The sequence below is a fragment of the Mustela erminea genome, chromosome 20 (genome assembly GCF_009829155.1).
Source record: "Mustela erminea isolate mMusErm1 chromosome 20, mMusErm1.Pri, whole genome shotgun sequence".
NCBI classification, from domain to species: Eukaryota; Metazoa; Chordata; class Mammalia; order Carnivora; family Mustelidae; genus Mustela; species Mustela erminea.
The window spans coordinates 14,771,843-14,792,986 of NC_045633.1; the positions used below are offsets into that span (position 1 = coordinate 14,771,843).

The 21,144-nt window shown below is 55.7% G+C and overlaps 3 protein-coding genes across 8 annotated transcripts in view; 1 reads left to right on the forward strand and 2 right to left on the reverse strand.

The window, feature by feature from the left end:
* Positions 1 to 7,181, forward strand: part of TXNDC11 (thioredoxin domain containing 11) — a 58,116-nt gene extending 50,935 nt beyond the window's left edge. For all 4 annotated transcript variants that reach the window (XM_032327676.1, XM_032327675.1, XM_032327677.1 and 1 more), the window contains 2 exons: positions 2,248 to 2,328; positions 6,428 to 7,181. In XM_032327676.1, coding sequence (XP_032183567.1) covers positions 2,248 to 2,328; positions 6,428 to 7,070 — 724 coding nt within the window. In that variant the 3' untranslated portion in view covers positions 7,071 to 7,181. The remainder of the gene's footprint in view (positions 1 to 2,247; positions 2,329 to 6,427) is intronic.
* Positions 7,119 to 17,037, reverse strand: SNN (stannin). Of its 3 annotated transcripts, none has more exons than XM_032327686.1 (2): positions 16,904 to 17,037; positions 7,119 to 10,159 (listed from the first exon to the last, which is right to left on the reverse strand). In XM_032327686.1, exon 2 carries the CDS (start codon positions 10,070 to 10,072, stop codon positions 9,809 to 9,811), a length of 264 nt encoding a protein of 87 aa, XP_032183577.1. In that variant the 5' UTR covers positions 10,073 to 10,159; positions 16,904 to 17,037; the 3' UTR covers positions 7,119 to 9,808. The 3 variants fall into 3 exon arrangements, with proteins under 3 accessions (XP_032183577.1, XP_032183578.1, XP_032183579.1); XM_032327687.1 differs by lacking the exon at positions 16,904 to 17,037 and adding an exon at positions 16,389 to 16,495; XM_032327688.1 differs by lacking the exon at positions 16,904 to 17,037 and adding an exon at positions 12,588 to 13,087.
* On the reverse strand, positions 10,166 to 17,037 carry LOC116581446. The gene is made up of 4 exons (XM_032328624.1): positions 16,904 to 17,037; positions 14,677 to 14,689; positions 12,217 to 12,376; positions 10,166 to 10,877 (listed from the first exon to the last, which is right to left on the reverse strand). Exons 1-4 carry the CDS (start codon positions 17,035 to 17,037, stop codon positions 10,339 to 10,341), a joined length of 846 nt encoding a protein of 281 aa, XP_032184515.1. The 3' UTR covers positions 10,166 to 10,338.
* Positions 17,038 to 21,144: the final 4,107 nt, after the last annotated feature.

Genomic DNA, 21,144 nt, shown 5'->3' on the forward strand with positions numbered 1-21,144 from the left:
GGAGAATGTGATCTTCTGCACAGGGGAATGTTCTTTAGCCTTGAAAAAGGAACATTCTGACACCTGCTATAGTGTGGATGAACCTTGAGGACTCGGTCCTAAATGAAGTGCAGAGATACAAAAGGGCATGGGTGCTGGGATGGGGTGGGGGGCTCAGTCGGTTCAGCATCTGCCTTTAGCTCAGGTCATGATCTCAGGGTCCTGGAATCAAGCAAGGTTCAGTGCTCCCTGCTCAGTGGGGAGTCTGCTTTGCCCCTGCCCCTGCCTGCCCTGCTTGTGTTCACACATTTTCTCTCTCTCAAATAAATAAAATCTTCCAAAAAAAAAAAAGAAAGAAAGAAAGAAAGACACCTGCTATGTGATTGCCAGGTTGTGAGGCCCCCAGAGGAGTCAGAGTCACAGAGAGAGAAAGTAGATGGTCGGTGTGGTGGCGAGTGGGGGGCTGTTGAATGGATAGAGAGTCTCTGCTTTGCAGGATGAAGAAATGGTTGCAGAGCTAGGTGATGGGGATGGCTGCGCCCCATTATGAGTGCACTTCCCACTGCTCAGCTCTGGGCTCGGAAGTGGGCAGGCTGGGACATTTTGTGTGTATTTTACCACAGTGAAAAACCATCTGGGGGGCAGGGGGAGTCACAGCTGGGAGGGACTCCTGGGGGAAGAAAAGACTTGGGTAGGTTTCTCCTGGAGGAGGAGAGTATAAATAAACTTAAGTGTGGAGATGACAGTCTAATAAATGTAAATTAGAACAATAACAAAGTATCATTTATACTTACTAACAGTTGCTTTTAAGTGACAGCATCTTGTGTTGATAAAGTGAGGTTGGCAATGTCAGACCTAGGTCTTGAATTGGGCGTAACCTTTTTGGAAAGCATGTTAGCAACATTTGTAGGAAAGTACAGAAATGGTTACACAGTTTTGCCCCAGTTAATTTCACTTTGGGGAATTAAGAAACTAGGACTTGGAGAGGAGCTGAGCCAGTCATTGTAGCAGGAGAGCAACAGTTAAGTACACTGGGGCTTCGAGTGTGATGGAATGTTGACCCATTTATTAGAACAATGCTTTTCACATCATTAATTGAAAGGAGTCCATATGAAACGTCTGAGCGCTGCTCTTCACACCGTGGAGGTTTGCACACCAAGCCCAAATGCGAATCCCAGAAAGAAGGTCCCGACTAGCCCAGTGGAATTCTGAGTGGATGTTAATGATAATGTTTCTCTTTCAATCTTACTTGCTTTTTTGAAGTAACACTCAGGAGAAGAAAAGTATTTGATGATAACGAAAGCATTCAGTGTCACTTGTTTAAAAAATAGAACTCTGACATTTTACGTGGGCTGTCCCAGGCAGAGGCAGGAGTGCTGTTTTGTTCAGTTGTTTAAAACCATTATAATTTGGCCATCCTTCTGGACAGATGCGTGGCACTGATTCATTCCCACTCCCCCATTATACTTTCTGGAAACTTCTGTCAAGTTAATGATTCAAAAATTTGCCATCTTTTTTATGCATTGTTTGTGATGATGGACATCGGAGCCACCTGGCCAAGTGGCCCTCCACGGTCTGCTCCCTCCTTCTAGGGTGTTTTCTTGTTTTGTGTGTTTGTTTGTTTGTTTCTGCACCGCCTGAGCTATCCCTGTGGTCTGGGTTGGGGGCTGCTGCACTTAGCCAAGTGCGGGCTACAGGAGGGACTGCTGCCTCCTTCAATATTAATAAAGCACTGGGTGGGTAATTGAGCAAAGGTATCATTTTCTGTGTTAGAAAATTAATCTAAAATCTTCTAAAAAAAAATAAAGGTTTTGTGGCCCCATCCAGACTTACAAAATATAAAATAGTGTGTAGTCTTTATTTTCCAGCTTTCTTATGTCTTCAGAGGCTGTATTTTGCACAGTGATTTCCTTTTTCCAGAGCTGATTCAGGGATTAAAGTACTTGACCAGGCCCTGTCAGGTGGGTGGACTGCTCCTGAGGTGCCAGTGAGGTGTTTTGTTTTGTACTGTTTTTTGGGGCAGCTCATTTTTACTATCAGGACATGTCACTTCCACTCCACAAGTACAGTGGAAAGTGGCATGTTCTGGAAGCATTGGTTCTTCTTGCCTGAGTTGCAACCAGCTTGTGTTGGTCGTGCACCACTAAGAGGGGCTGGTCAGTGTGGCCACAGAAAGTGTTCCAGGCTCTTCTATTATTGGAGAAGGTTTTTTCAGGTTGGAGTGTCTTGGGCTGATCCTTTACTTTTTTTCATCTTTCCCTTTGCCAGGATTGATGTGTCTCAGAACGACCTTCCTTGGGAATTTATGGTTGACCGTCTTCCCACTGTCTTATTTTTCCCCTGCAACAGGTAAAGCTGATTTTTTCTATATTTGGGCAGATGGGATTCTTTTGCTGAAAATGAAATGTGTTTAAGGTACTTCACAGAAGTGAAATGCAAATCATTACTGATTACTAAACTGTTTTGAATAAAAAATATTGTTCAAAAAATGTGCCCTTGGGGACCAAGAATAAAAGGGCTTTGGCGTCACAAGCTCAGATGTGGTTTTGGTAAGAACTTTGCCCCTCGAAGAGTGTGTGTTCTCACGTGTATGAATGTGGCCATCAGAACTTGTTTGCCTTCTTGACCATAAGAACCTACAGTGGGTGCGAAGCAAAGGCCCACATTCACGGTGGGGGGCAGGACACGCGCTCATTGTTGAGCCCCCGGATGTCAGGCCCTGCCTGCCCCAGGCTTTCATATGTGTCATTTTCCGCTGGGTCCTGCTGATGCCGACCTTGTCCGTCGTGCAGGTTGGAAATGGAGACTCTCCTCCCCACCGTACCCCATTCCCGGGATTCAAGGAGCCTTCTCCCCAAGTGTGCAGACTTCCGTGAATATCTGCCCTGGGGCTGTCACTTTGATGTCTTCACATTTGTCTAAGCAGACTCCAACTTCCGCTGATGACAGCAGCTACCTTGAAAGCCCAGCAGACAGGGATGGGACATAAGCAAAGGGGACGGCTTGACTTGGCGATTAGTAAATGTTGGATGTGGATATTTCGCTAAAGGGGAAATTAACTCTTGGCCTTTGAAAGCCTGATAAACCAGATGTACTTTCCCTGTTTAAAAAGATTCCCTTTTGTTGATAAAAGAATGGGTCTTCGGGGACCAGTCACGCGGCTTTGACGGTATCTTTCCAGGGGGAAGCATTTGCAGGATTATTTCAGTGAGATTCCTGAGTCCCGCATGTGATGTCTCCTGTTCTCATCTCCTGCGCTCACTTCTTCCGTTCATTGTAGCCACTGCCATGCTTTCTGTGTCTCCAGGAGAGTGCTTCCTTCCTAGAGATTGAATCATTTCCTTGTTTTTTCCTCTTAATGTCAAGGAATATTTGCTGGAATACTTCCTGGGGTGGTAGGGTCCTGTCACATCACACACTAAAAGCGGAGTGTGACTCATCCTGTTCTGTTAACTGTTGTGATGAACCTCTTTCCTTCTAAGAAGCGTTTAAAGTGCCACCCGTTCAAGGGATCCTGGGTGGTAATCCTAACAGTTTCATCTGTGCGGGGTGGAGGTCAGGCACGAAGTTCAGTGAAGCATGGTTTTGGAATTTCAGACATAGTTTGGGAAGGTGGTAAAGTCATAACACCCAGCATGAGCCTTTGCATGGAGACATTCTCAGCAGCTAGAACTCCGGAGTGCACATTGAAAGAGACACAGAGAATCGTGCGTTTGGGAGACTGAGTTGGGCTGTGTGGGGGACGAAGCTTTTGTCGGAAAGCCGGCGGAAGCGGTCACTGTGGGATGAGCGTGGGTGCTCCCTGCAGCTCTGCCCCCTGAAAAGTCTAGAAGGTACAGAACAGATGTGAAGAGAGTGTCCCGCTCTTTGTGAACATGCAGAGCTTGGGAAACGAAAGCCTTCCTGCTCAGGAATGGAATTTTTCTTAATTCCTAAAAATAAAGAGTAGTCAGAAATGAAGTAAGCTCCTTGTCAGCTGGTCCAAGTTGAGTGTTGGCATGCTCAGAGGGCGTAAATGGGCCAAGGGCAGGCTTTGACCGCTCGCAAGAGAAGAAATGGAAAAGGCCTTTTTCACGATGTGTGTGCTTAGGTTATTTTTAGTGAAGAGACTATATGGGTTCCGATGAAATAGAAGTTTGCTCATGCCGCTAGGTTAGAATGTGTGCAGTAAGTAGGGGACGTGTCAAGATGCTGCCAGTTACTTAGGAGGAGAGTTACCGTTGATGGGAGGGATGCTGCTGGTTTGCTTCGCAGCTGGTCTCTGGTGAGCAGGTATTTTATAGTCGTGAACAAGAGAAACCACATGCAAAGGCTTGTCCTCCCTGTGGTGTGCCCCTGGCAGGCCCGGCTCTCCTGTGCAGGAGCATCTCAGAGCCGGTCTGCTCGCTCCGCTCGACGTCATGTTGTGGAAGTTGGGTGCTCTGGCCAGGCCTGGCTGAGGACATCCCGAGGGTGCGGTGGCTTCCTGTAGTGTGGGCCTGGGAGGGGAGCAGCCCACCCGCCCCCACTCTTTAGAGTAGAGGCCTTACACCCTGTTCTTCATGTTCATATCTAGCGGTTTAGGTGCTAGAGGCGGGAACGCAGTCCGTGAATTTAGAGCGGACTCACACCGCAGGGCCTTTTACAGCTCCACTTCCAACATGATTCCTTTCTGGAAAGTTTGTTCACACCTCGTGTTCTCGCTACTTCTAGAAAGTCGCAAAGCTGGTCAGCACACCCTGTAGGTAGCTTCACGGAGATGGCTCTGGGACAGGACTCCAGAGTAGCGTGCTGACAGGGGTTCTCGGCCCTGGAAACGTCTGCACACATGCTAAGGCACCTGGGCAGCTCTCTTCCGGGGAGTTAAGTTCCTCCCTCCTATGAGACCAGGTTTGCGCTGCACGGCTCAGCGGCAGAGCCGGCCTCCGCTCGTCCTTCCCTGCCCGCGCCTCATATGGGCCAGGTTTTCAGTTGTCTGTTGAAAGGCTGGGAGGCCCCAACCCGAAGCAAGCTTCTCCAGATGAAAAAACCTGTTTTAAAGGAGGGCGTGGCTATGTACTTACTCCAGATGTTTGGCCGTTCCACGTATCCGAAAGTCTCCATAAGTGTATAAAATGGTGCATGTGTGATTTTAATTTCCCTGTGATTTTTATTTCCTTGAGAAAGAGATGTCCATCAATAGAACACGTTTTGTCTTTTCTTAGATATTTGACCACCGGCTTTGTGTGTGGAGACGGTGTGTAAGCTTTTAATGAGTGGTTTCTTGGTTGGGTTTTTTTTTTTTTTCTAAGATTTTATTTATTTGCTAGAAAGAGACACAGTGAAAGAGGGAACACAAGCAGGGAGAGTGGCAGAGGGAGAAGCAGGCTTCCTGCTGAGCAGGGAGCCTGATGTGGGGCTCGATCCCAGGACCCTGGGATCATGACCTGAGCTGAAGTTAGATGCTTAACAACCGAGCCACCCAGGCGCCCCTCTGGGTTGGTTTTTTAAGGCATCAGGTGATTGTTTCTCGGCTAACACTCCGCGTTCAGATTAATCGGCATCACCCATACAGCCGTCCCGTGGGAGCGACACTGCTCTCACCACCCCTTCTACAGACGAGGCAGTGCGAGGGCACAGAGGGGCCACCTGTGTGGATGCTCAGGACCGTGAGCAGCAGCCTCGGGAGTCTGCCCAACGGGTGGCTCTGGGGCCCGTATGTGGTAGAAATGTTGGTCATCAGACAGGTAAATGACGACTTCTAGAGAGGAATTTTCTATATCAGGACTTGTGACAGAGCTTTGGGGGAGCCCCGTTCATACGTCGCTTTCCTTCCTTATTCTGTGTTCTCAGGGTGGGGCAGCCTTAATTTCTCGGAGCCCCTTGGTTGGTCTTTTTGTCAGGGGTCAGGCTTTAGTGATACCTCCTCCACTGTGGTAATAAAAATGACTCCAGATGTTGCCAGATGCCCCTAGGGGCTTATAGTTACCCCAGTTAAGAACTCCTGCCTTCGATAATGTGTGATAAATGTTGGCTGAAGAAATCTGGCTGAGTGTGCAGTCTTTCCGATTGCATCACGTGCTGTTGACAGCCACAGAGTGGTGCAGGCGATGTCCCACCCCAGGACATCCTTCCTTACACGACATTGGGCCTCTCAGAGCACGTGCTGCCAGTGCCTTCCGTCCCTGGCTCAAGGCTTGGGCATGGGAGCTTCTAGTCTTTCTCCCAAGGTGGTTATCAGAAACTGGGCTCTTTGTCCTTAGGAAGACACATACTTGAGATAAGCCACCTTAATTACAGAACGAGCATATGTGACATCCTCAACTTTGTAGAGAAGTTTTTGCCCAGAAAACATTTTCCTTGATGACTTTCATTAAGTAAAATCCTTGGCATATCTCTTGGTGGGAAGCCCGGCCTTCGGTAGCAGTGTGCTTTGGACTCAGAATGTTGGTGGGACTCTCACCTTTGACCCCTTTCCCTTTGTCTCCAGAAAGGACCGCAGTGTGAAATACCCCGAAGACCTTCCCATCACCCTTCCTAATCTGCTGAGGTTCATTCTGCATTACTCAGACCCCGCTTCCGCCCCCCAGAACTTAGCTAACCCTCCTACCAAAGAGTGTCTTCAGAGTGAGGCAGTCTTCCAGCAGGGGCACATCTCCCACTTGGAGAGAGAGATCCGGAAGCTGAGGGCAGAAATCAGCACCCTGCAGCGGGCGCAGGTGCAGGTGGAGGCCCAGCTGTCCAGCGCGCGCAGGGACGAGCACCGGCTGCTTCGGCAGAAGCAGACCCTGGAGAAGCAGCACAGCCTACTCCAGCGGCACAGCGAGCAGCTGCAGGCCCTGTACGAGCAGAAAACCCTCGAGCTCCAGGAGGTGGCCCGGAAGCTCCAGGAGCTGGCCGACGCCTCGGAGAACCTCCTCACTGAGAACACGTGGCTCAAGATCCTGGTGGCAACCATGGAGCGGAAGCTGGAGGGCAAGGACGGAGCCACAGCCCTCTCGGCCCCCCGAGAGGCCACCTCTGACCACCCTGAGCCTCCGGGGCCCCCCCGGCTACCAGGCAGCAGCCTCCCGCCTTCCAACAGCAGCTCCACGCTGGCGTCCGAAAGGAGCAATGAGAACAGGACAGACTAACTTTTAAAATACATGAAGAAATCAGAGGTGAAAACTGTACATTGGGAATATATTTATGCAAATTTTATTGAAATTTATTGTAAATAAAGATTTTCTCAGTGGTCTAGAAAATCAGCTTGAATGTCATTCAGCGTTTATTGAACAGGGATGACATCCCTTCCACTTATTGCACAAACTTGGTAGCTTTAAGACCGAAACAGTAGCACAGCCCATTTGAACATCTGTCTGAAAGGTTAGTCTGGATTTTCGTGGCTCAGTGTCAAAGAGTTCCCTCCCCATTCCCTGACTGTTGCTTCTGTGATGACATGCGGGATGAAAGGCTGATTTCCTGACTGACCCATCAGAAGACCAGAACACAACAGCTGGGCCATTCAGAAAGAATTCAGTGAGAGGTCATAACTTCACTAAGCCATGTGAGCGTGTGGCTCTGGCGTCAGCGCTAAAAAAAGCAGCCATCGATCAACAGGAACAGTGAGCGCTCTTGTGTGGCTGTTCACTGCCTCTCCAGGCACTCCCACTTGCCTCGCAGAGACCCCCACCAGTGGGTGCCCCCCCACAGGCGCTGTGCGCTGGGACCCTGAACCAGCAAAGACGTTGCCCCTGGCAACCAGGGTGTAGGCGGGATGAGGGAACCTCCAGGAGCAAGACCTGGGAGAAAGTGAAGGTTCGTCTCGTCAAAAACAGAACTTCACCGGCACTGGTGAAAACCTCAGGGCAAGTCTGACAGTTAAGAGATCACGTTCAGGGTCAGCCTGGGGCAGGGGCTGCGGGGGGCCGTCCTGGGTTCCCCAGGTGAAGGCAGCCTGGGTGCATGCTGTTGGCTGCGGAAAGTCGAGGTAGAAAGCCTGGAAGTTCTGAGATGCGAGTGGAATGGATCAGACATCCCTGCACCTTCCATGCTGGGTCTCAAGGGTCCTTTATCAGAAAACCAGCCTTCTCCCTGATCGTCCCTGGGACACCTTTGAAAGTGCTGGCCCTCTCTGGCCCACGGGCCCTCTGAGGGTCTCTGGCTAGATTCTTAGGTTCAGCCACCCCTGTTTTAGGGGCCAGGGACATCTCTCCTGTGCCAAAGCCCAGCTGCCTTACTGGGGCTCCTCAGTAGTCCCCTGGGGCAGCTCAGACTGCTACCAGCTACCCTTCTCCCAACTCCCAAGCTAATTCTTCATGTTTGACCCCCAATTTAAGGGTATGCTGCTAAGATGAAGTGTTCCCTCAGCTCCCTCCTTGGGGTTCCAGAAAGAAGATGATTAGTTCAACATGCTTGTTAGAGACTTGGGGGAGCCCAGAGGAGCCACCGTCGGCCTGACCGGTGCTCCGTGATAACCCCACACTGGCCTCTGGTTTATGACTCAGGGTGCCGACACAGGCCGCGCTTTCATCACAATAGTGGAGAGTGTGCTTCTGGTGGTGGGATTAAGGAACTCTGCGAGTTCACTGACATGTACACAAGATGCAGGGGTGGGGGTGCTGGCCTGGCTGAGAGCCACCATGAAGACCCTGTCCTTAACCTGAAACTCACTGCCCCTGCCATGCGCCCTCCCCGGGGATCCGCTAAGGGTGGGCTGTCGGTACGCCGTCCGGGTGCCTCTCCTGGGTGCTCGTTCCCTCGGAGCTCTTCGAGCAGGGTCAGGAAGGAGACTGTCCTAGGTGACCTGCTGGGAAAAGTGAAGTCTAATACCCAGCAGGTGGGTGCTGCTCAGAGAAAAAGGAATGTGTGAAAAGGAGGAGGGGGGACCCTCCAAGCCCCCTCCCCCGCCCCTCCAGTGCAGAAAGTATTAAATACAACAACAAACGAGAAACATGATTTCCTCTTTCCTGGGCCAGCTGGGTTTCCGATAAAGGTAGCAGCCACAGGCGCTGGTGTTTCTAGCAAAGCCTATGCCAAGTGATGCTGGCTGGGGGCGGAGGGCGGACAGCAGTAGGGGGGAGTGCTCTGCGTGCTCTAGAAACTGCTCTGCTACCAGGCCACCTGGCAGCCCTCGGGACGCGGGCCCTGGCCCGTCCTTCACCGGCTTTCAAGCAGTGGCGGTGGCTTCCTTGCAATAACTCACTCTCAACAGGAACTGGTTATTTAGGACCAAAAGAGAGGGGGGCGTGGTTCTTGCATCCATTGCTAACCAAGCAGAAATCTTCCAAGCACCCCAGCTGGTCGGCCACGAGACTTAACAAGGACATGTCATGTCCTCTGCCCCCCCACCCCCGCCCCCCCCCACGTATATATTAGAGGCCCCTGCCAAGTGCAGTGTGGGCCTTCCATGTCTAAGCCCCCCACCCCCGACCCCACAGCCTTGAGTCAGCTTATCATGACTACAGTCAGTCCCATGTGCTCTACACGGTCTTTTTTTAAAAAATCAGCAAAAAAGGCTTAAGCACATGCTTCCAGGGCCTATTTACAGCTCTGTTTGGGAGTTCGGCGGTACAGTAGTAGCTCCATCAAAAACAGGCTCAGCTAAACATTCAAGTAACAAAAGCGCTACGGGGTCATGAGCCCCGGCAAGGTCAGGCCTGCCCACTGCCTGCAATGGGCAGTCCCACCGGGAGGCCAGGGGGCACCCAGGGCCGCCGCCTCCTGGCTACTGAGGACAGCCAAGACCTCGGGAGTCAGTGCATGCGGTGATGAAGCCCAGCGAGGCCATGCCAGCAGGCGTCACGCCGTCCGCAGCAGCTCATCTGTGGTGTCGCCCCTCCCACGCCTCTCCGCTGAAGGCAGACAGGCCTCAGGGCCTCCGCATCCCAGCTCAGCCGTGGACTTCTGGGCCGCTCGGGGTCAGCTTGGCCTTTCTCTCCACGCACGGTCCCTTGGCGGAGTACTGCACCAGCAGGAAGGGCTCCTTGGTCTCGCCATCGCCCACGATGCTCTCCTCGTCCTCCGACTGGCTGATGCGCTGCAGCCGCAGGTAGCACCAGCAGCCCAGGATCAAGGCTCCCAGGGCAGCGATGGCAATGAGGATGACGATGACCGTGACCACGCCCGTGCTGGGGCTGTGGTCCATAATAGACATGGTCAGCGCCTGGGGAGGCTTCCGCGGGAGGAAGCGCGTGCGGCTGTCTGCTCAGCGAGGCTGGAACCCAGGCTGGACACGAGAGCCCTGAAAAACAAAGCAGGGTGAGGTTCCACTGGGGGATCCACGGGGCCCTGACAGCTCCCAAGCTCGGGGGTCCGGGACTGGGGGACCTTGTTAATCAGGTCTTAATTAAGTCTGACCATCCTGCCCTCGTCCTAGCGAAAAACACGCCGGTCGGCTTTCACCGTTCCTAGCTCAGGACGTCATGCGCGTTCTCTTGGCTCCCAACAGCCCACTTCCACCTCTACCCCTGACAACGTCGGTGCACCTGCCACCAAAGAGGAAGTCACCTTCGCCCAGCCAGGGAGCCAGAGATGCAGGAAAGGGGGCCCATGACCCCCAGGCCCACCGCAGCCCCGCTGGAAGCTGGAAGAGGGTCTGTTCGAGGGGATTGTCCTGAAAGCCCAGCCTGCCGAGGTGTTCAGAAACTGCCCAGGGACCAAGAGGAGCCAGTGCTCCGTGATGGCCAGACATGCGAGACTCAAAAGCAGGGACGTGACCTCGGCCTCTCGCTCCAACAGGCGACATAGGTAACTCAGCCAAGTCTTCTGGAACACCTGGGAGAGGGTGCAGCCGATGACAGCCTCTGTCCACAAGGGAACTGTGACCAGCCAGGGAAGAGCCCTCAGCAGCCCAGTCCTGGAACGCGGATGCACTCGGGGCAGCGTGGGGGAGGGCAGGCGAGACTGGGGCAGACCGACCCCTTCCCGCACCGAGCTCAGCGTCAGGGGCAGGACCCAGACTGCAAACAGATCGATACATCAACGCCTGTCACTACAAACGCATCGGTGCCATGTCAGGAACACAGGGGACTGGGCGCCAGGACGCTACGTTGGGCGGGGCAGGCGATACCTGGGGAGGTGAGGCCGAGGCTGAGCCAGCAGGAAGAGCCGGCCCCTGGGAGGTGCATTCCTGGCAGGGGAATGGCATCTGCGAAGGCTCAGAGGCAGGAAAGGGCCTGCTGGCCAATGCAGGAGCTGGAGCACCAGAAGCGTGCGCTAGACCACCACCACTTCACGACCGCCCATCTTAGACAAGCCTCTGCACCTCGCTGGGTCTCCGATTCCTCCTCTGTGGATGCGGCTGGTGAGTGGCCACAGAGAGCCGGCAGTGGGCAGCACGGCAGACTGAAAAAACCCAGACTCTAGGTGACTGAGGCAACCAGGCTCCCCTGGGTCCCAAGACCCTGCACTTTCTAACTTGTCCTCCTCACCACCCAGGAAACAAATAACAGTAACAAGCACCCAAGTGTTCGAGGGTGGGGAAAACCCTGTGCCGCCTCAGCACTCCGTAGGAGCTGGCTGTTGAATTCACTTCTCTGGGAAGACGGACATCAACACAGGGAGAGAGCGGTGGAAGGGAAGGCTTTCCGCCCATACAGGATGGAAGCTGGCATCTTTGAGCAATAACAACCTTAATTAGAAGTGATTCTTAACCCAAACCAAGGAGACTCCCCGCCCACCCAAGGCCAGGCTTGCCTGAAGGTCAAAAGACAGCTAAGTCAACATCCCGGGACTCTGTCCAGGGACCAGCCAACCTCCCCACCCCAGCCCTGAGTACAGCCCTGCCACCTGTGCCCACATCTGCAGAGACGTCCTGGGCAGGAGGGGGCGGGATATCCCTAAAGTCTGCCCCCTTCTTACCACCTGCAGGGTCAGGCTGCTGTTGTCCCTCTCCAGGGGCTCCCTGGCCCACCCATGTGGGTCCACTGGAGCCAGGGCCCCTGTCACCCAGAGGAAAAGCCTCAAGTCCTACAGGGCCCGAGAGGCCGCATCCCCATCCCCTGCTTCTCCCCGGCCACAATGACCTCCAGGCCTTTAGCCGGACAGGTCTCTCTGCCCCAATGCTCTGCTCCCCCAACACTTGTTCGGCTGGGGCCACTATGCCCTCCTCCCAGGGGACATCTGGCAATGTCTGGAAACATTATTTTTCTTGTCACAGCTGGCAGTTGGGGGAGGGGGGGTTCTAGTGGTATGGAGTGGACAGAGACCAAGGATGTACTAAACATCCTATGGTGCAGGGGACAGCCCCCACTAACAGGGATCCAGCCCCAAATATCAACAGTGCGGAGGGTGACAAACCTGGGCCCAGGAGGGCGTCCTTGTCCTGTGCCCACACCTGCTCCCCACCACCAACCAAGAAACTTGCTTCAGTGTATAACCCTGGCTTCCCTGGCAGCCATCTGGTTGGCCCCGGCCTCCCCCATCGGGCTGTGCACTCCTGGAGGGGCCCTGCACTCTGCTAGGCTGCCAAGTGCACAGGCTATCCTGGCCTCTTCCGTCCCACCACCCCCTCTGCCTGTCCCCTCAGGCCTCCAGAAAGGACAGGTACTCCCCCACACCCCCGAAAACCTGCCAGTTGTGCCCAGTGAACCTCTCTTCCTGCTACGGACAACACCTGCCTTGTCCCTCCCCCTGGCCCTCTTGTGTCCAGTGCCTGCTAGGGTGCTTACCCGTCTACCAGGCCCCCGGACAGGAAGGCAACGCAGTATCAATTCAGAAGGGGGAAGTATGTGTGTGTTTGGGGGCAGGAAGTAGGAAATCAAACAACAGCGGCAAGACCTGAGGTGGGGGGGAACCCTAGGGGCCAAACCTGCCACAGAACCTAGGAGGCACCTACCAGTCCAGGGGGAAGCCACATGGTCCTAGGACTGACGGGGAAACTGAGGCAGAGGCTGCCCCAGCTCAAAGGGACATTTTGAGGGGACTGATGACCTCAAAACCCTGTTTGCTGCCCTCCCCCTAGGTCAGAAGGACACTCATCCCCAAGTGCACAGAGTCATGGGCATGCCTGGCCTATGCTCATTGGCGCCACCCTCCCCTGCCCCCAAGTGCGCTGTTTGTCCCCGAATTTGCTCAGCAAGTATTTCCCAAGATGATGGTTTAAAAAAATCAGCTCACATCATCCACTGCTCAGAACCCGCCCTGGCCTCAGCAGAGGAGCAGAACTCCCCGCCTCCCCCGGTTTCTTCACACCCTCCTGCCCTCCCACCTCAAACCCTCTGAATTTTCTGTTCCTTCTGCCTGGAATGTTATTCCCTGACTGTCCCATGACTGGCTCCTTCCTATCATTCGGGACTTTCTCCGTGGATGCCTCTTGGGGGGTGGCGGTGGGGTTCCTTCCCAGACCACCCTGGCTCCAGACGCCCCACCACCCCACACCTGCCGTCGCCTTGCAGTACACCACTGTGGCCACGGTGACCCCAACCCTGCGATCATGCTCGATGAATGACAGCTGAGTGTTTCAAGCCCAGAGACCTAGGGATGAGTTAGAGGAGCCCCAGCCCTCATGGGGATCGTGGCTGGCAGCTCCCACCCCTGAGCCCGCTCTTGAACCCAAAGCCAGTCCCGGGACCCCTCTGCATGGGTCCCAAGACCCATGCTGTCCCAAGAGACTCCAGAAAGCTGGCAGCCCGAGTGTGAGGGCAGGTGGATTCCCAACAGGCCCGAGCCTATGAAGGGGCAGCTGTCTCCACGCGCTAGGAGGCAGGGAGAGGAGGGCACCTCTGGGAACCTGACCCCAGGGAATGTCTGAAGCATGAGGGTGGCCGGCTGGTTCCCCCTGACCCCCTGTGGCCTGGGCTGGAACCTACCCACTTGGTTTGCCTCTCCTGATGTCCCTCAGGCCCTTCTGAGCCATGTTTCTCCTGTAAGTCAGCTGGGGTCACAAGTTGCTTAACACTCATTCCATACACTCGCTTCATCCTCCCAAGAACCCTGTGGCGAACAATGCTCATTGGTATCGGTCCCACTTTACAGATAAGCAAACTGAGGCACAGAGAGTTTGCGTGCATTGCCCGAGAGTGAAAAGCCAGAATGCAGCTTGTGACCCCAGAAGTGCAAGCCCAGGAGAGCAAAGGAAGGGGCCTGCAGCTCTGGGTGCTCTGGGGTGGGCAACAGAACATATGCCTCCACCCCCAACCTCTGCAGAAGCTCCTGGCTGGCCCCTCAGTTAGGGTGAGGGCTAGCACTGGAAGCCCGAGGCCATCTGGATCCCCAAAACATACAGGACCGATTCTCCACCCTCCCACTCTGTGGACTCTCAGTCCTGCATTCCTGGGCCAAGGGTGGCCTGACCTCGGTCGGATCTTACCCGCAGGTCCTGGAGAAGCAAGTTCTATAGCCCAGCCCTGCCAGTCTGCTGAGGCCCCCACCGGGCTCCTCACTCCCCACCCCCTCTGCCCACCAGTGGGTTCAAAAGGACAGTCCCCACCTCAGCCACCAGCCAGCTGAGGGTAGACAGATGCCTTCCACTGGCCTGCCGACCCTCAGAGTTCCCAGCTTAGGTCTTCCCTGGTGTAACACTGGGTTCCAGTTACCTCCTCTTTATGAGACCCCAAAACTGAGCCTTAACCCCAGTCCACAGGTGACATTACCCACTCAGGGCCCGTGGGGCCGCAGCTAGCAGGAGAGCAGATTCAACCCCCCCCCCCCCCACTTCCCGCCCCTACAGTGAACAGTGAGTTGTTCCGGGCTGTCCCAGCAAACTGTTCCTCATGGCCTTGGTGTCGTGGTGTGCAAAATATGTGCTCAGTCCCTCACCTCTCCAGCCAGGCTACAGGGAGGATAAGCAGTGAGAAGAAATGTGGACATGGAATGGGTGGGGGGGGAGGCACTGGGTTTGCATGTCACCAGGTGCCACACCTTCCTGGTGCCACAGGGAGGACAGTGAGCCCTTAGCATCACCTCTGCCTCCCACCACCAAGGACCTGCCTCCCAGTAGGGTAGAGAGCACAGTCCAGGCCCATCACCACAAACAACCTCTTCCTCGAGGCCACCTGCCTTGCCACCTTCTCGCTTAATTGGGCATATCACTAGTGTCACTGTGCCCAGCAAGACACCAGCTCACCACTCCCACCCTCCACCTGGAACTACCCTATTTACAGGGTAGCCAACCCCTCCCCGGGGATCAGAGGAGCAGAGTTTGCAGCAGTGCCCCCAGGGATTAAGCCATGCCCTTGGGCAACAAAGACATTTGCCAGGTGTGCCAACAAGCCAGGCTCTGCCCCTTCAGGGGACCCCAGTTCACACACCAGAAACATTTCCTGCCTGGTTTCTAATTAGGAACATAGTATGGCAGAGGGTGGACAGGCTACTGCAGAGCACAGTCAGGATGCAGACAGGACGTCTTCTCTGTGCCAGGTCCAAGCAGGCGCTGGGACCCAAGGACGCATGGCAAAAAGGATCCTGCCCTCCAAAAACCAGGACCGAGAACAGCACGGATGCAGATGGGAAAAAGCATCACGGGGCTGAGGCTGTGGACAGCCATGTATATATAGCCAGGGTCCTCTGGGCCTCCCATCACCCACCCAATCACACCCCATCCTCCAGAAGAGGAAGCTCGCACCAGAAACCCCGGAGGGTCCCTGAGGGCAGAAGAGGAAGCTGGTGCAGACTGAGCCCAGGGACTGCCCCAAGGTCAGTCTGGGTCTCCTGGGGCCCAGGCCTGCGGCTCATGCCCCCAACCTGTGAATCAGCCACTGGCCATTCTCACAGGGTCAACCCACTTGGCCAAACAACTCTGGTAATAACAGAAGATGCCCAACGAAAGTTGCCAGTGACATTCTATGTGCCAAACACATAGAAGCTGAGCACGTCACACGGATCCTATCTCCTTCCACCCTCAAACAACTGTAGGGTTATCATTAAGTCCACTTTGCAGATAAAGAATCTGTGGCTCAGAGAAGTTAAGTCAAATTGCCCAAGGTCACACAGCTCAAAAGTAGCCGCCCAGGGAGTCAAACCCCGGCAGCCTGGATTCCAAATGCCAGATTTCAACCCTGACATAAAAATGTCATATTTTTGATCCCCACCTCCCTACTCCCCTGCTTCAGGCCCAGGAGCCTGGTAAACCCCGGTGCATCCCCCGCCGGGGCAGGCTGAGTGACAAGGGTTCGATGCTGGGGACACAGGGATGACAGGCGCCCCGGCAGCTACCGCGTGCTGAGCGCGGGCGACGTGCAGGCGCGGTGCCAGGCGAGCTCCACGCACCCTCTCATTTAACCCTGCCAGGCGACGCCCTCTCCCCCACTCTACCAAGGAGCTGAGCGAGGCTAGAGAGAGGAAGGGGCTCAGCCCCCTGGGCGACGGCTGGAGGGGGAGCGACAGCTGGAGAAGCAACTCCGGCCAGCCCGACCGGGGCGGGGAGGGGGGCGGGAGGACGGGAGACCACAATACCCAGTCATGCCCACGCCGCGCAGTCACCGCCGACGAAACTCGGCACCAAACGCAGCGGCCCGTCCTCAGTTCCCCACCTGCGAAATGGGCTCCAAACGTCGCCAGGACCCGCGCTCCTACCCCTGACCCCCGGAGTCCGCCGGACCACCCTGGGGGATGCTAGGACGCCCGCCTCCTCCGCTAATTTTAAATACCCCGAGGCGTCCCGAGGACCCGTTCCAGCGGCCGGCCTGGGCAGCGGAACTGCGGGCCGCGGTGGCGGGCTGGTCGGGGGGGGGGGTGGGTGCGGGAGACACCCGCTCCCAGCAAAGCGGCCACCGCCCCCCGTCGCCTCCTTTGTCCCGATCTCGCCGCAGCGCAGCGGACAAAGAACCCCCGCCCGCGGGCGCGGCCCCCCGGAACAGACCCTCCTCCCGAAGCCGCGCCCCCGCCCGGGCTGCCCCTCCCCCGCCGCAGAGACACCCCCCCCACCCCCTACCACGGCCCACGGGCGAGCCTCCCCGCGCGCGCCCCCAGCCCACCGAGGGCCGCTCTTTCCCCTCCCCCGAGCCCCCGCCCGGCCCGACCACCCAGCCCGCCGGGCTCTGCTCACCATTGCGCCGCCCGCAGCCCGGCCCGATCGCCCCGCAGCAGCCCCGCGGGCCCGGCTCCGCCCGCCAGCCAGCCCGGTCCGGCCGCCGTGCACCGTCGGGACGCAGGAGCCCAGCTCTGCGGCGGGCGGGGCATCTCCGGTTCCGCCCCGGCCGGAGGCGTGGCCCGCTCGGAGCGGCCAATGGAGGCCCGCGCTGGGGCGGCGGGGCGGGGCGGGGTCACGTGCGCGCGGGGCCGGGGCGGCCCCGGCGGGGCGGGGGCTGCGTGCAGCTGGCGGCCCTGGGCGGGGGGCGGACGAGGCCTGGGCGCGCGCGGATTGGGCGCCGGTGGGTGCGGGGCGCCGGCGGCAGCCCGCCCTCCCCCTCCCGGAGGTTGCCGTGATTCCCGCTCACTCACAGAGAGGGAAACTGAGGCGCGCCGCAGGTAGGAGTGTTGTCTGGAAACGGGGAGCTGCGGAACCCTGGGCGGGGGCAGGGAGAGACGGGACCTTGGAGTTGAACGTCCTAGTTTGGGAACGGAGCAGGTCATTCATTCGTTCGTTCATGCATTCGTTCCACACTCGTGCATCTGTTCACTCCACTCTGCGGAACACCCACCAGGTGCCGGGTTCGCCGGTGGCCGAGGAACAGCTATGAGCAGGACCAACAAGGACCCTCCCGACACCGAGCTCTCCTTCAGGTGCTGGCTGGGGCTGCGGGCAATTTGCAGCCCCTTGGCCGCTTGTAATCATGGCTCTTTAACCTAGTAAGTCCGTGATTAGGTCCCCGCACTGCCACGCGCTGTACTGTGGCTCAACACATTTTATCCACTCGACCCATTTTACAGATGAGAAAACCGAGGCTCCAGAATGCTGAAGTACCACAGCCTCCTCGTAATGGAGGCAGAATTCCAGGCCAGGCCTTGTAGCCTGGACACATCAAGGTGCCTGTTAGTGTACCAGTCCCCACCTGTCCTCCCAGGAAGGCAGTCCAGAGAGATGATAGCCCCTTTGTGGCCAGCTGGGGCCTTCAGGAGGGGTGAGAGGGGGTTCTTTGAAGGCCTCTGTGCCCAGGTCCTCCACAGCTAGGAAGGCAGGAGGAATACAGGTAGAGCCATGATCCTGGGAGTTGAGTGTTCATCTGCTGTCAGTGTCTTTCCCAGCCTCAAGCAAAACCTCTAGGAGTTGGAGGGCCCAGACCTTGGCCTGGTTGCCGGGTCCTGCTTACTCTCCCCCCTCCAGCATGGCTGGCCTCTTTCCTTTCTCGCTTGCACCAAGTTGCTCCCTTCCCCTAAGCCCAGCTCCAGGCTGGCTATCCTTGAGGCCAGATCAAGCATCTCAGTACAGTGCCCGCTCCTGGCTCTGCCCAGCCCTGCCTTCAAAGGCTCCCCTCCCGTCAGCCACACCTGGGAGCCCAGAGCAGGGGGAAGCAGGTTCTTCCCACAGAGCCAGTTCCAGAGCCCTCTGCGTTCCCAGCGTTAGGTTGGCAAAGACCTCATTAGTGGTGAGGACGTGGGAGGGCCAGGCTCAGAACCCCAGAGCTGACATAGAGGGGGCTCAGATCTAGCCTCTCCTGCCTGGTAGCTTTGGAAAAGCAGCCAGCCCTTTCTGTCCTTCATTATCATCTGAAGTTGGGGGCGGGAGTAAGGTCACCATCAGGGGGTGGTTGGGAGTCCCATCAAGTGCCTGGTGTAGAGGACGCAATCCACCCTATTCACTGTTAACATTAGTAACAGGGTCAGACAGGTGTGGAGTGAACTTGGGCTTCCCCATGTAGAATTTGGGCAAGTCACTGCACCTTTCTGAGCCCCAGGCTTCTTGTCCCATGAAACCCACCTGTGGGATGCTGAGGTGTGGGGGGCTGGGAGTAGGCAACCTTCGACCAGCCTCCATCTTGCCCAGGGTGAGTTGTTTCAATAACAACAAGAATGCTAAGTGATGATAATAGCAGACAGCAAGCACCACATAGGCACACACACATTTTTTTTTTTTTAAAGATTTTATTTATTTATTTGACAGAGAGAGATCACAAGTAGGCAGAGAGGCAGGCAGAGAGAGAGAGGAGGAAGCAGGCTCCCTGCAGAGCAGAGAGCCCGATGCGGGACTCGATCCCAGGACCCTGAGATCATGACCTGAGCCGAAGGCAGCGGCTTAACCCACTGAGCCACCCAGGTGCCCTGGCACACACACATTTTAATCCTATTTTATAGATGGGGAAACTGAGGCACAGAAGCCCCCTGGAGGTCTTGTTGAAATGCAGGTTCTGTTTCGGTAGGTCTGGGCCTGAGGTTCTACATTCCTCACAAGCTCCCGGTGATGCTGGTGCTTTGTGAACCACACTTGGAGCCCCGAGGGGCTATGGTACTCACTAGAGGTCACCCAAAGTGGTGAGCTCTGAGCCTGGTTTTATCCCCATATGGTAGGCTGCAGAGTCCTGCACTCTCCCTGCCTGCCTGGCCCCACCTTTCTTCCCTACAGAGAAGCAGCAGGAAGCAGAGCTCCCCTCCCCAAGCCCATTTCCTCTCTCAGGGCCCCCTGTCACCTCCCTCAGAGGTGACATCTGGCCCTTAGAACCTCCCAGCCCGAACCTCCCAGGGGTCCTCCCTATTGATGGCATGGAGCCTCTCACAAGTTCAGTAGCCAGGAAGATAATTAAGGGCGAGGGATGAGTTCACCCTGGCTCCCTGGGGCTTGCTGGGACCCAGCTGGGCCTGCCCCATGCCAGCCTGGCCCTGTGCCTGCTTCCCCTGGGGGGCTGGAGGGGCTGGAGCAAAGGAGGGGCTTGCTGGGGAGGGTTTCCCTGCCTAGCCACAGCTCTCAGCCTGGGCCAGCCTCTGCTCCCCCCGACTTTATCTCAATAAGGATTCCAGGCCTCAAAACAAAATGAAAACTGCTTGGCCAGAGGGGAGTCTCCCAGAGGCTGAGAGTCGACCCACTGGTGAGTCCTGGAGGGTGAGGTTAGGGTGGGTGCCAGAGAAGGCGGCACCTAGCTCTGAATCACACAGCGATTCTCCTTAAAGGGGAGAAAGCTTCATTTACTGTTCTGCAGCGTCGACACCCCTCCAGGCGCTGGCTCAGCTCCTGCCAGCCAAGGGAGAGCGGGCCTTGGGCTCCGAATCTTGCTCTGTCTACACTCTGGATCTAGAATTTCACAACCTGTTGTTTTTCTGCTTGTTTATGTTTACAGTCACCTTCTACTTGTGGCACAGGTATCGCTTTTCCATTTATGGTGGTGACATAGCCATTCCTTTTTAAAATCAATCTATTTGGGGGCAGGGAAAGTGAGTTACCTCGAAGCAGCGTATGATGGGAGTAGAGGGTGTATGGGGACATGGAAGCACTGGGGCCCGTGGCAGACAGTTGGATGAAGTGGAGAGCCTCTTGGAGCTGTACTGCTCACAGCTCAGGCACCCTACCATCCCCAGACTGCAGAGCCCCAGCTGGGAGACTGAGATAGCCCCCGGCTCCTGTTTCCACAAGAAAACTCTCTTTGGTTGGTCATGGATTGTGTAGGGCCTGGGTCACCTCTATTCTTCGTTCCTGGGGTCTGTGGTGTCACTATGATGAGGACCAGACCAAGGGAGGGGTATCAGCTCACCCCTATACCCCTCCCTGGGCTGCCTGATGTTTCCATCTGTGGAATTCACCCTGCCCCCCATACATTTGACTGCTGGAGCCCGTTAATCACTCATTCACTGAATCATCCATCCATCCAGTCATTGTTGGGCAACTACTATGTGCGGAGCCCTGTGCTGGCAGCTGGGGAGACAGCATGAGCTGGACAGGTACAAGTCAGGTCATGAACTTAAGGTACATAGAATTACGGGTACACTGTAATACAAATCACAGTGTATTCTCTTTGGTCTATGCATGACCTGCTCTTTTAAAAAAAAAAAAGTCCATAATTAAAAGAACTATTATCATGTAATAGATACCCCGTAGCCCATCGATCAAAAGCTACAACCCTCACAATGGCCAACATCTAATCCCGAGGTACCCCCATCCCACCCCTGCCTCGAATCCTGTCTTCATCACTCCCCGCTTTCCTGTGGGGGCAGTTTTCTCATACGAACCCCCTAAAAGTATTCAGGCACATCTTGGAGATAGGGTCCGTTTTGTTCCACACCGGTGCAGTAAAGCAAATAACGCAATAAAACGAGTCGGATAAATTTTTTTTTGTTTCCCAGTGCATGTCAGAGTTATGTCCGCACGATACTGAAGTCTATGAAGTGTGCAGTAACATTGTGTCTATAAAACAGTGCGCA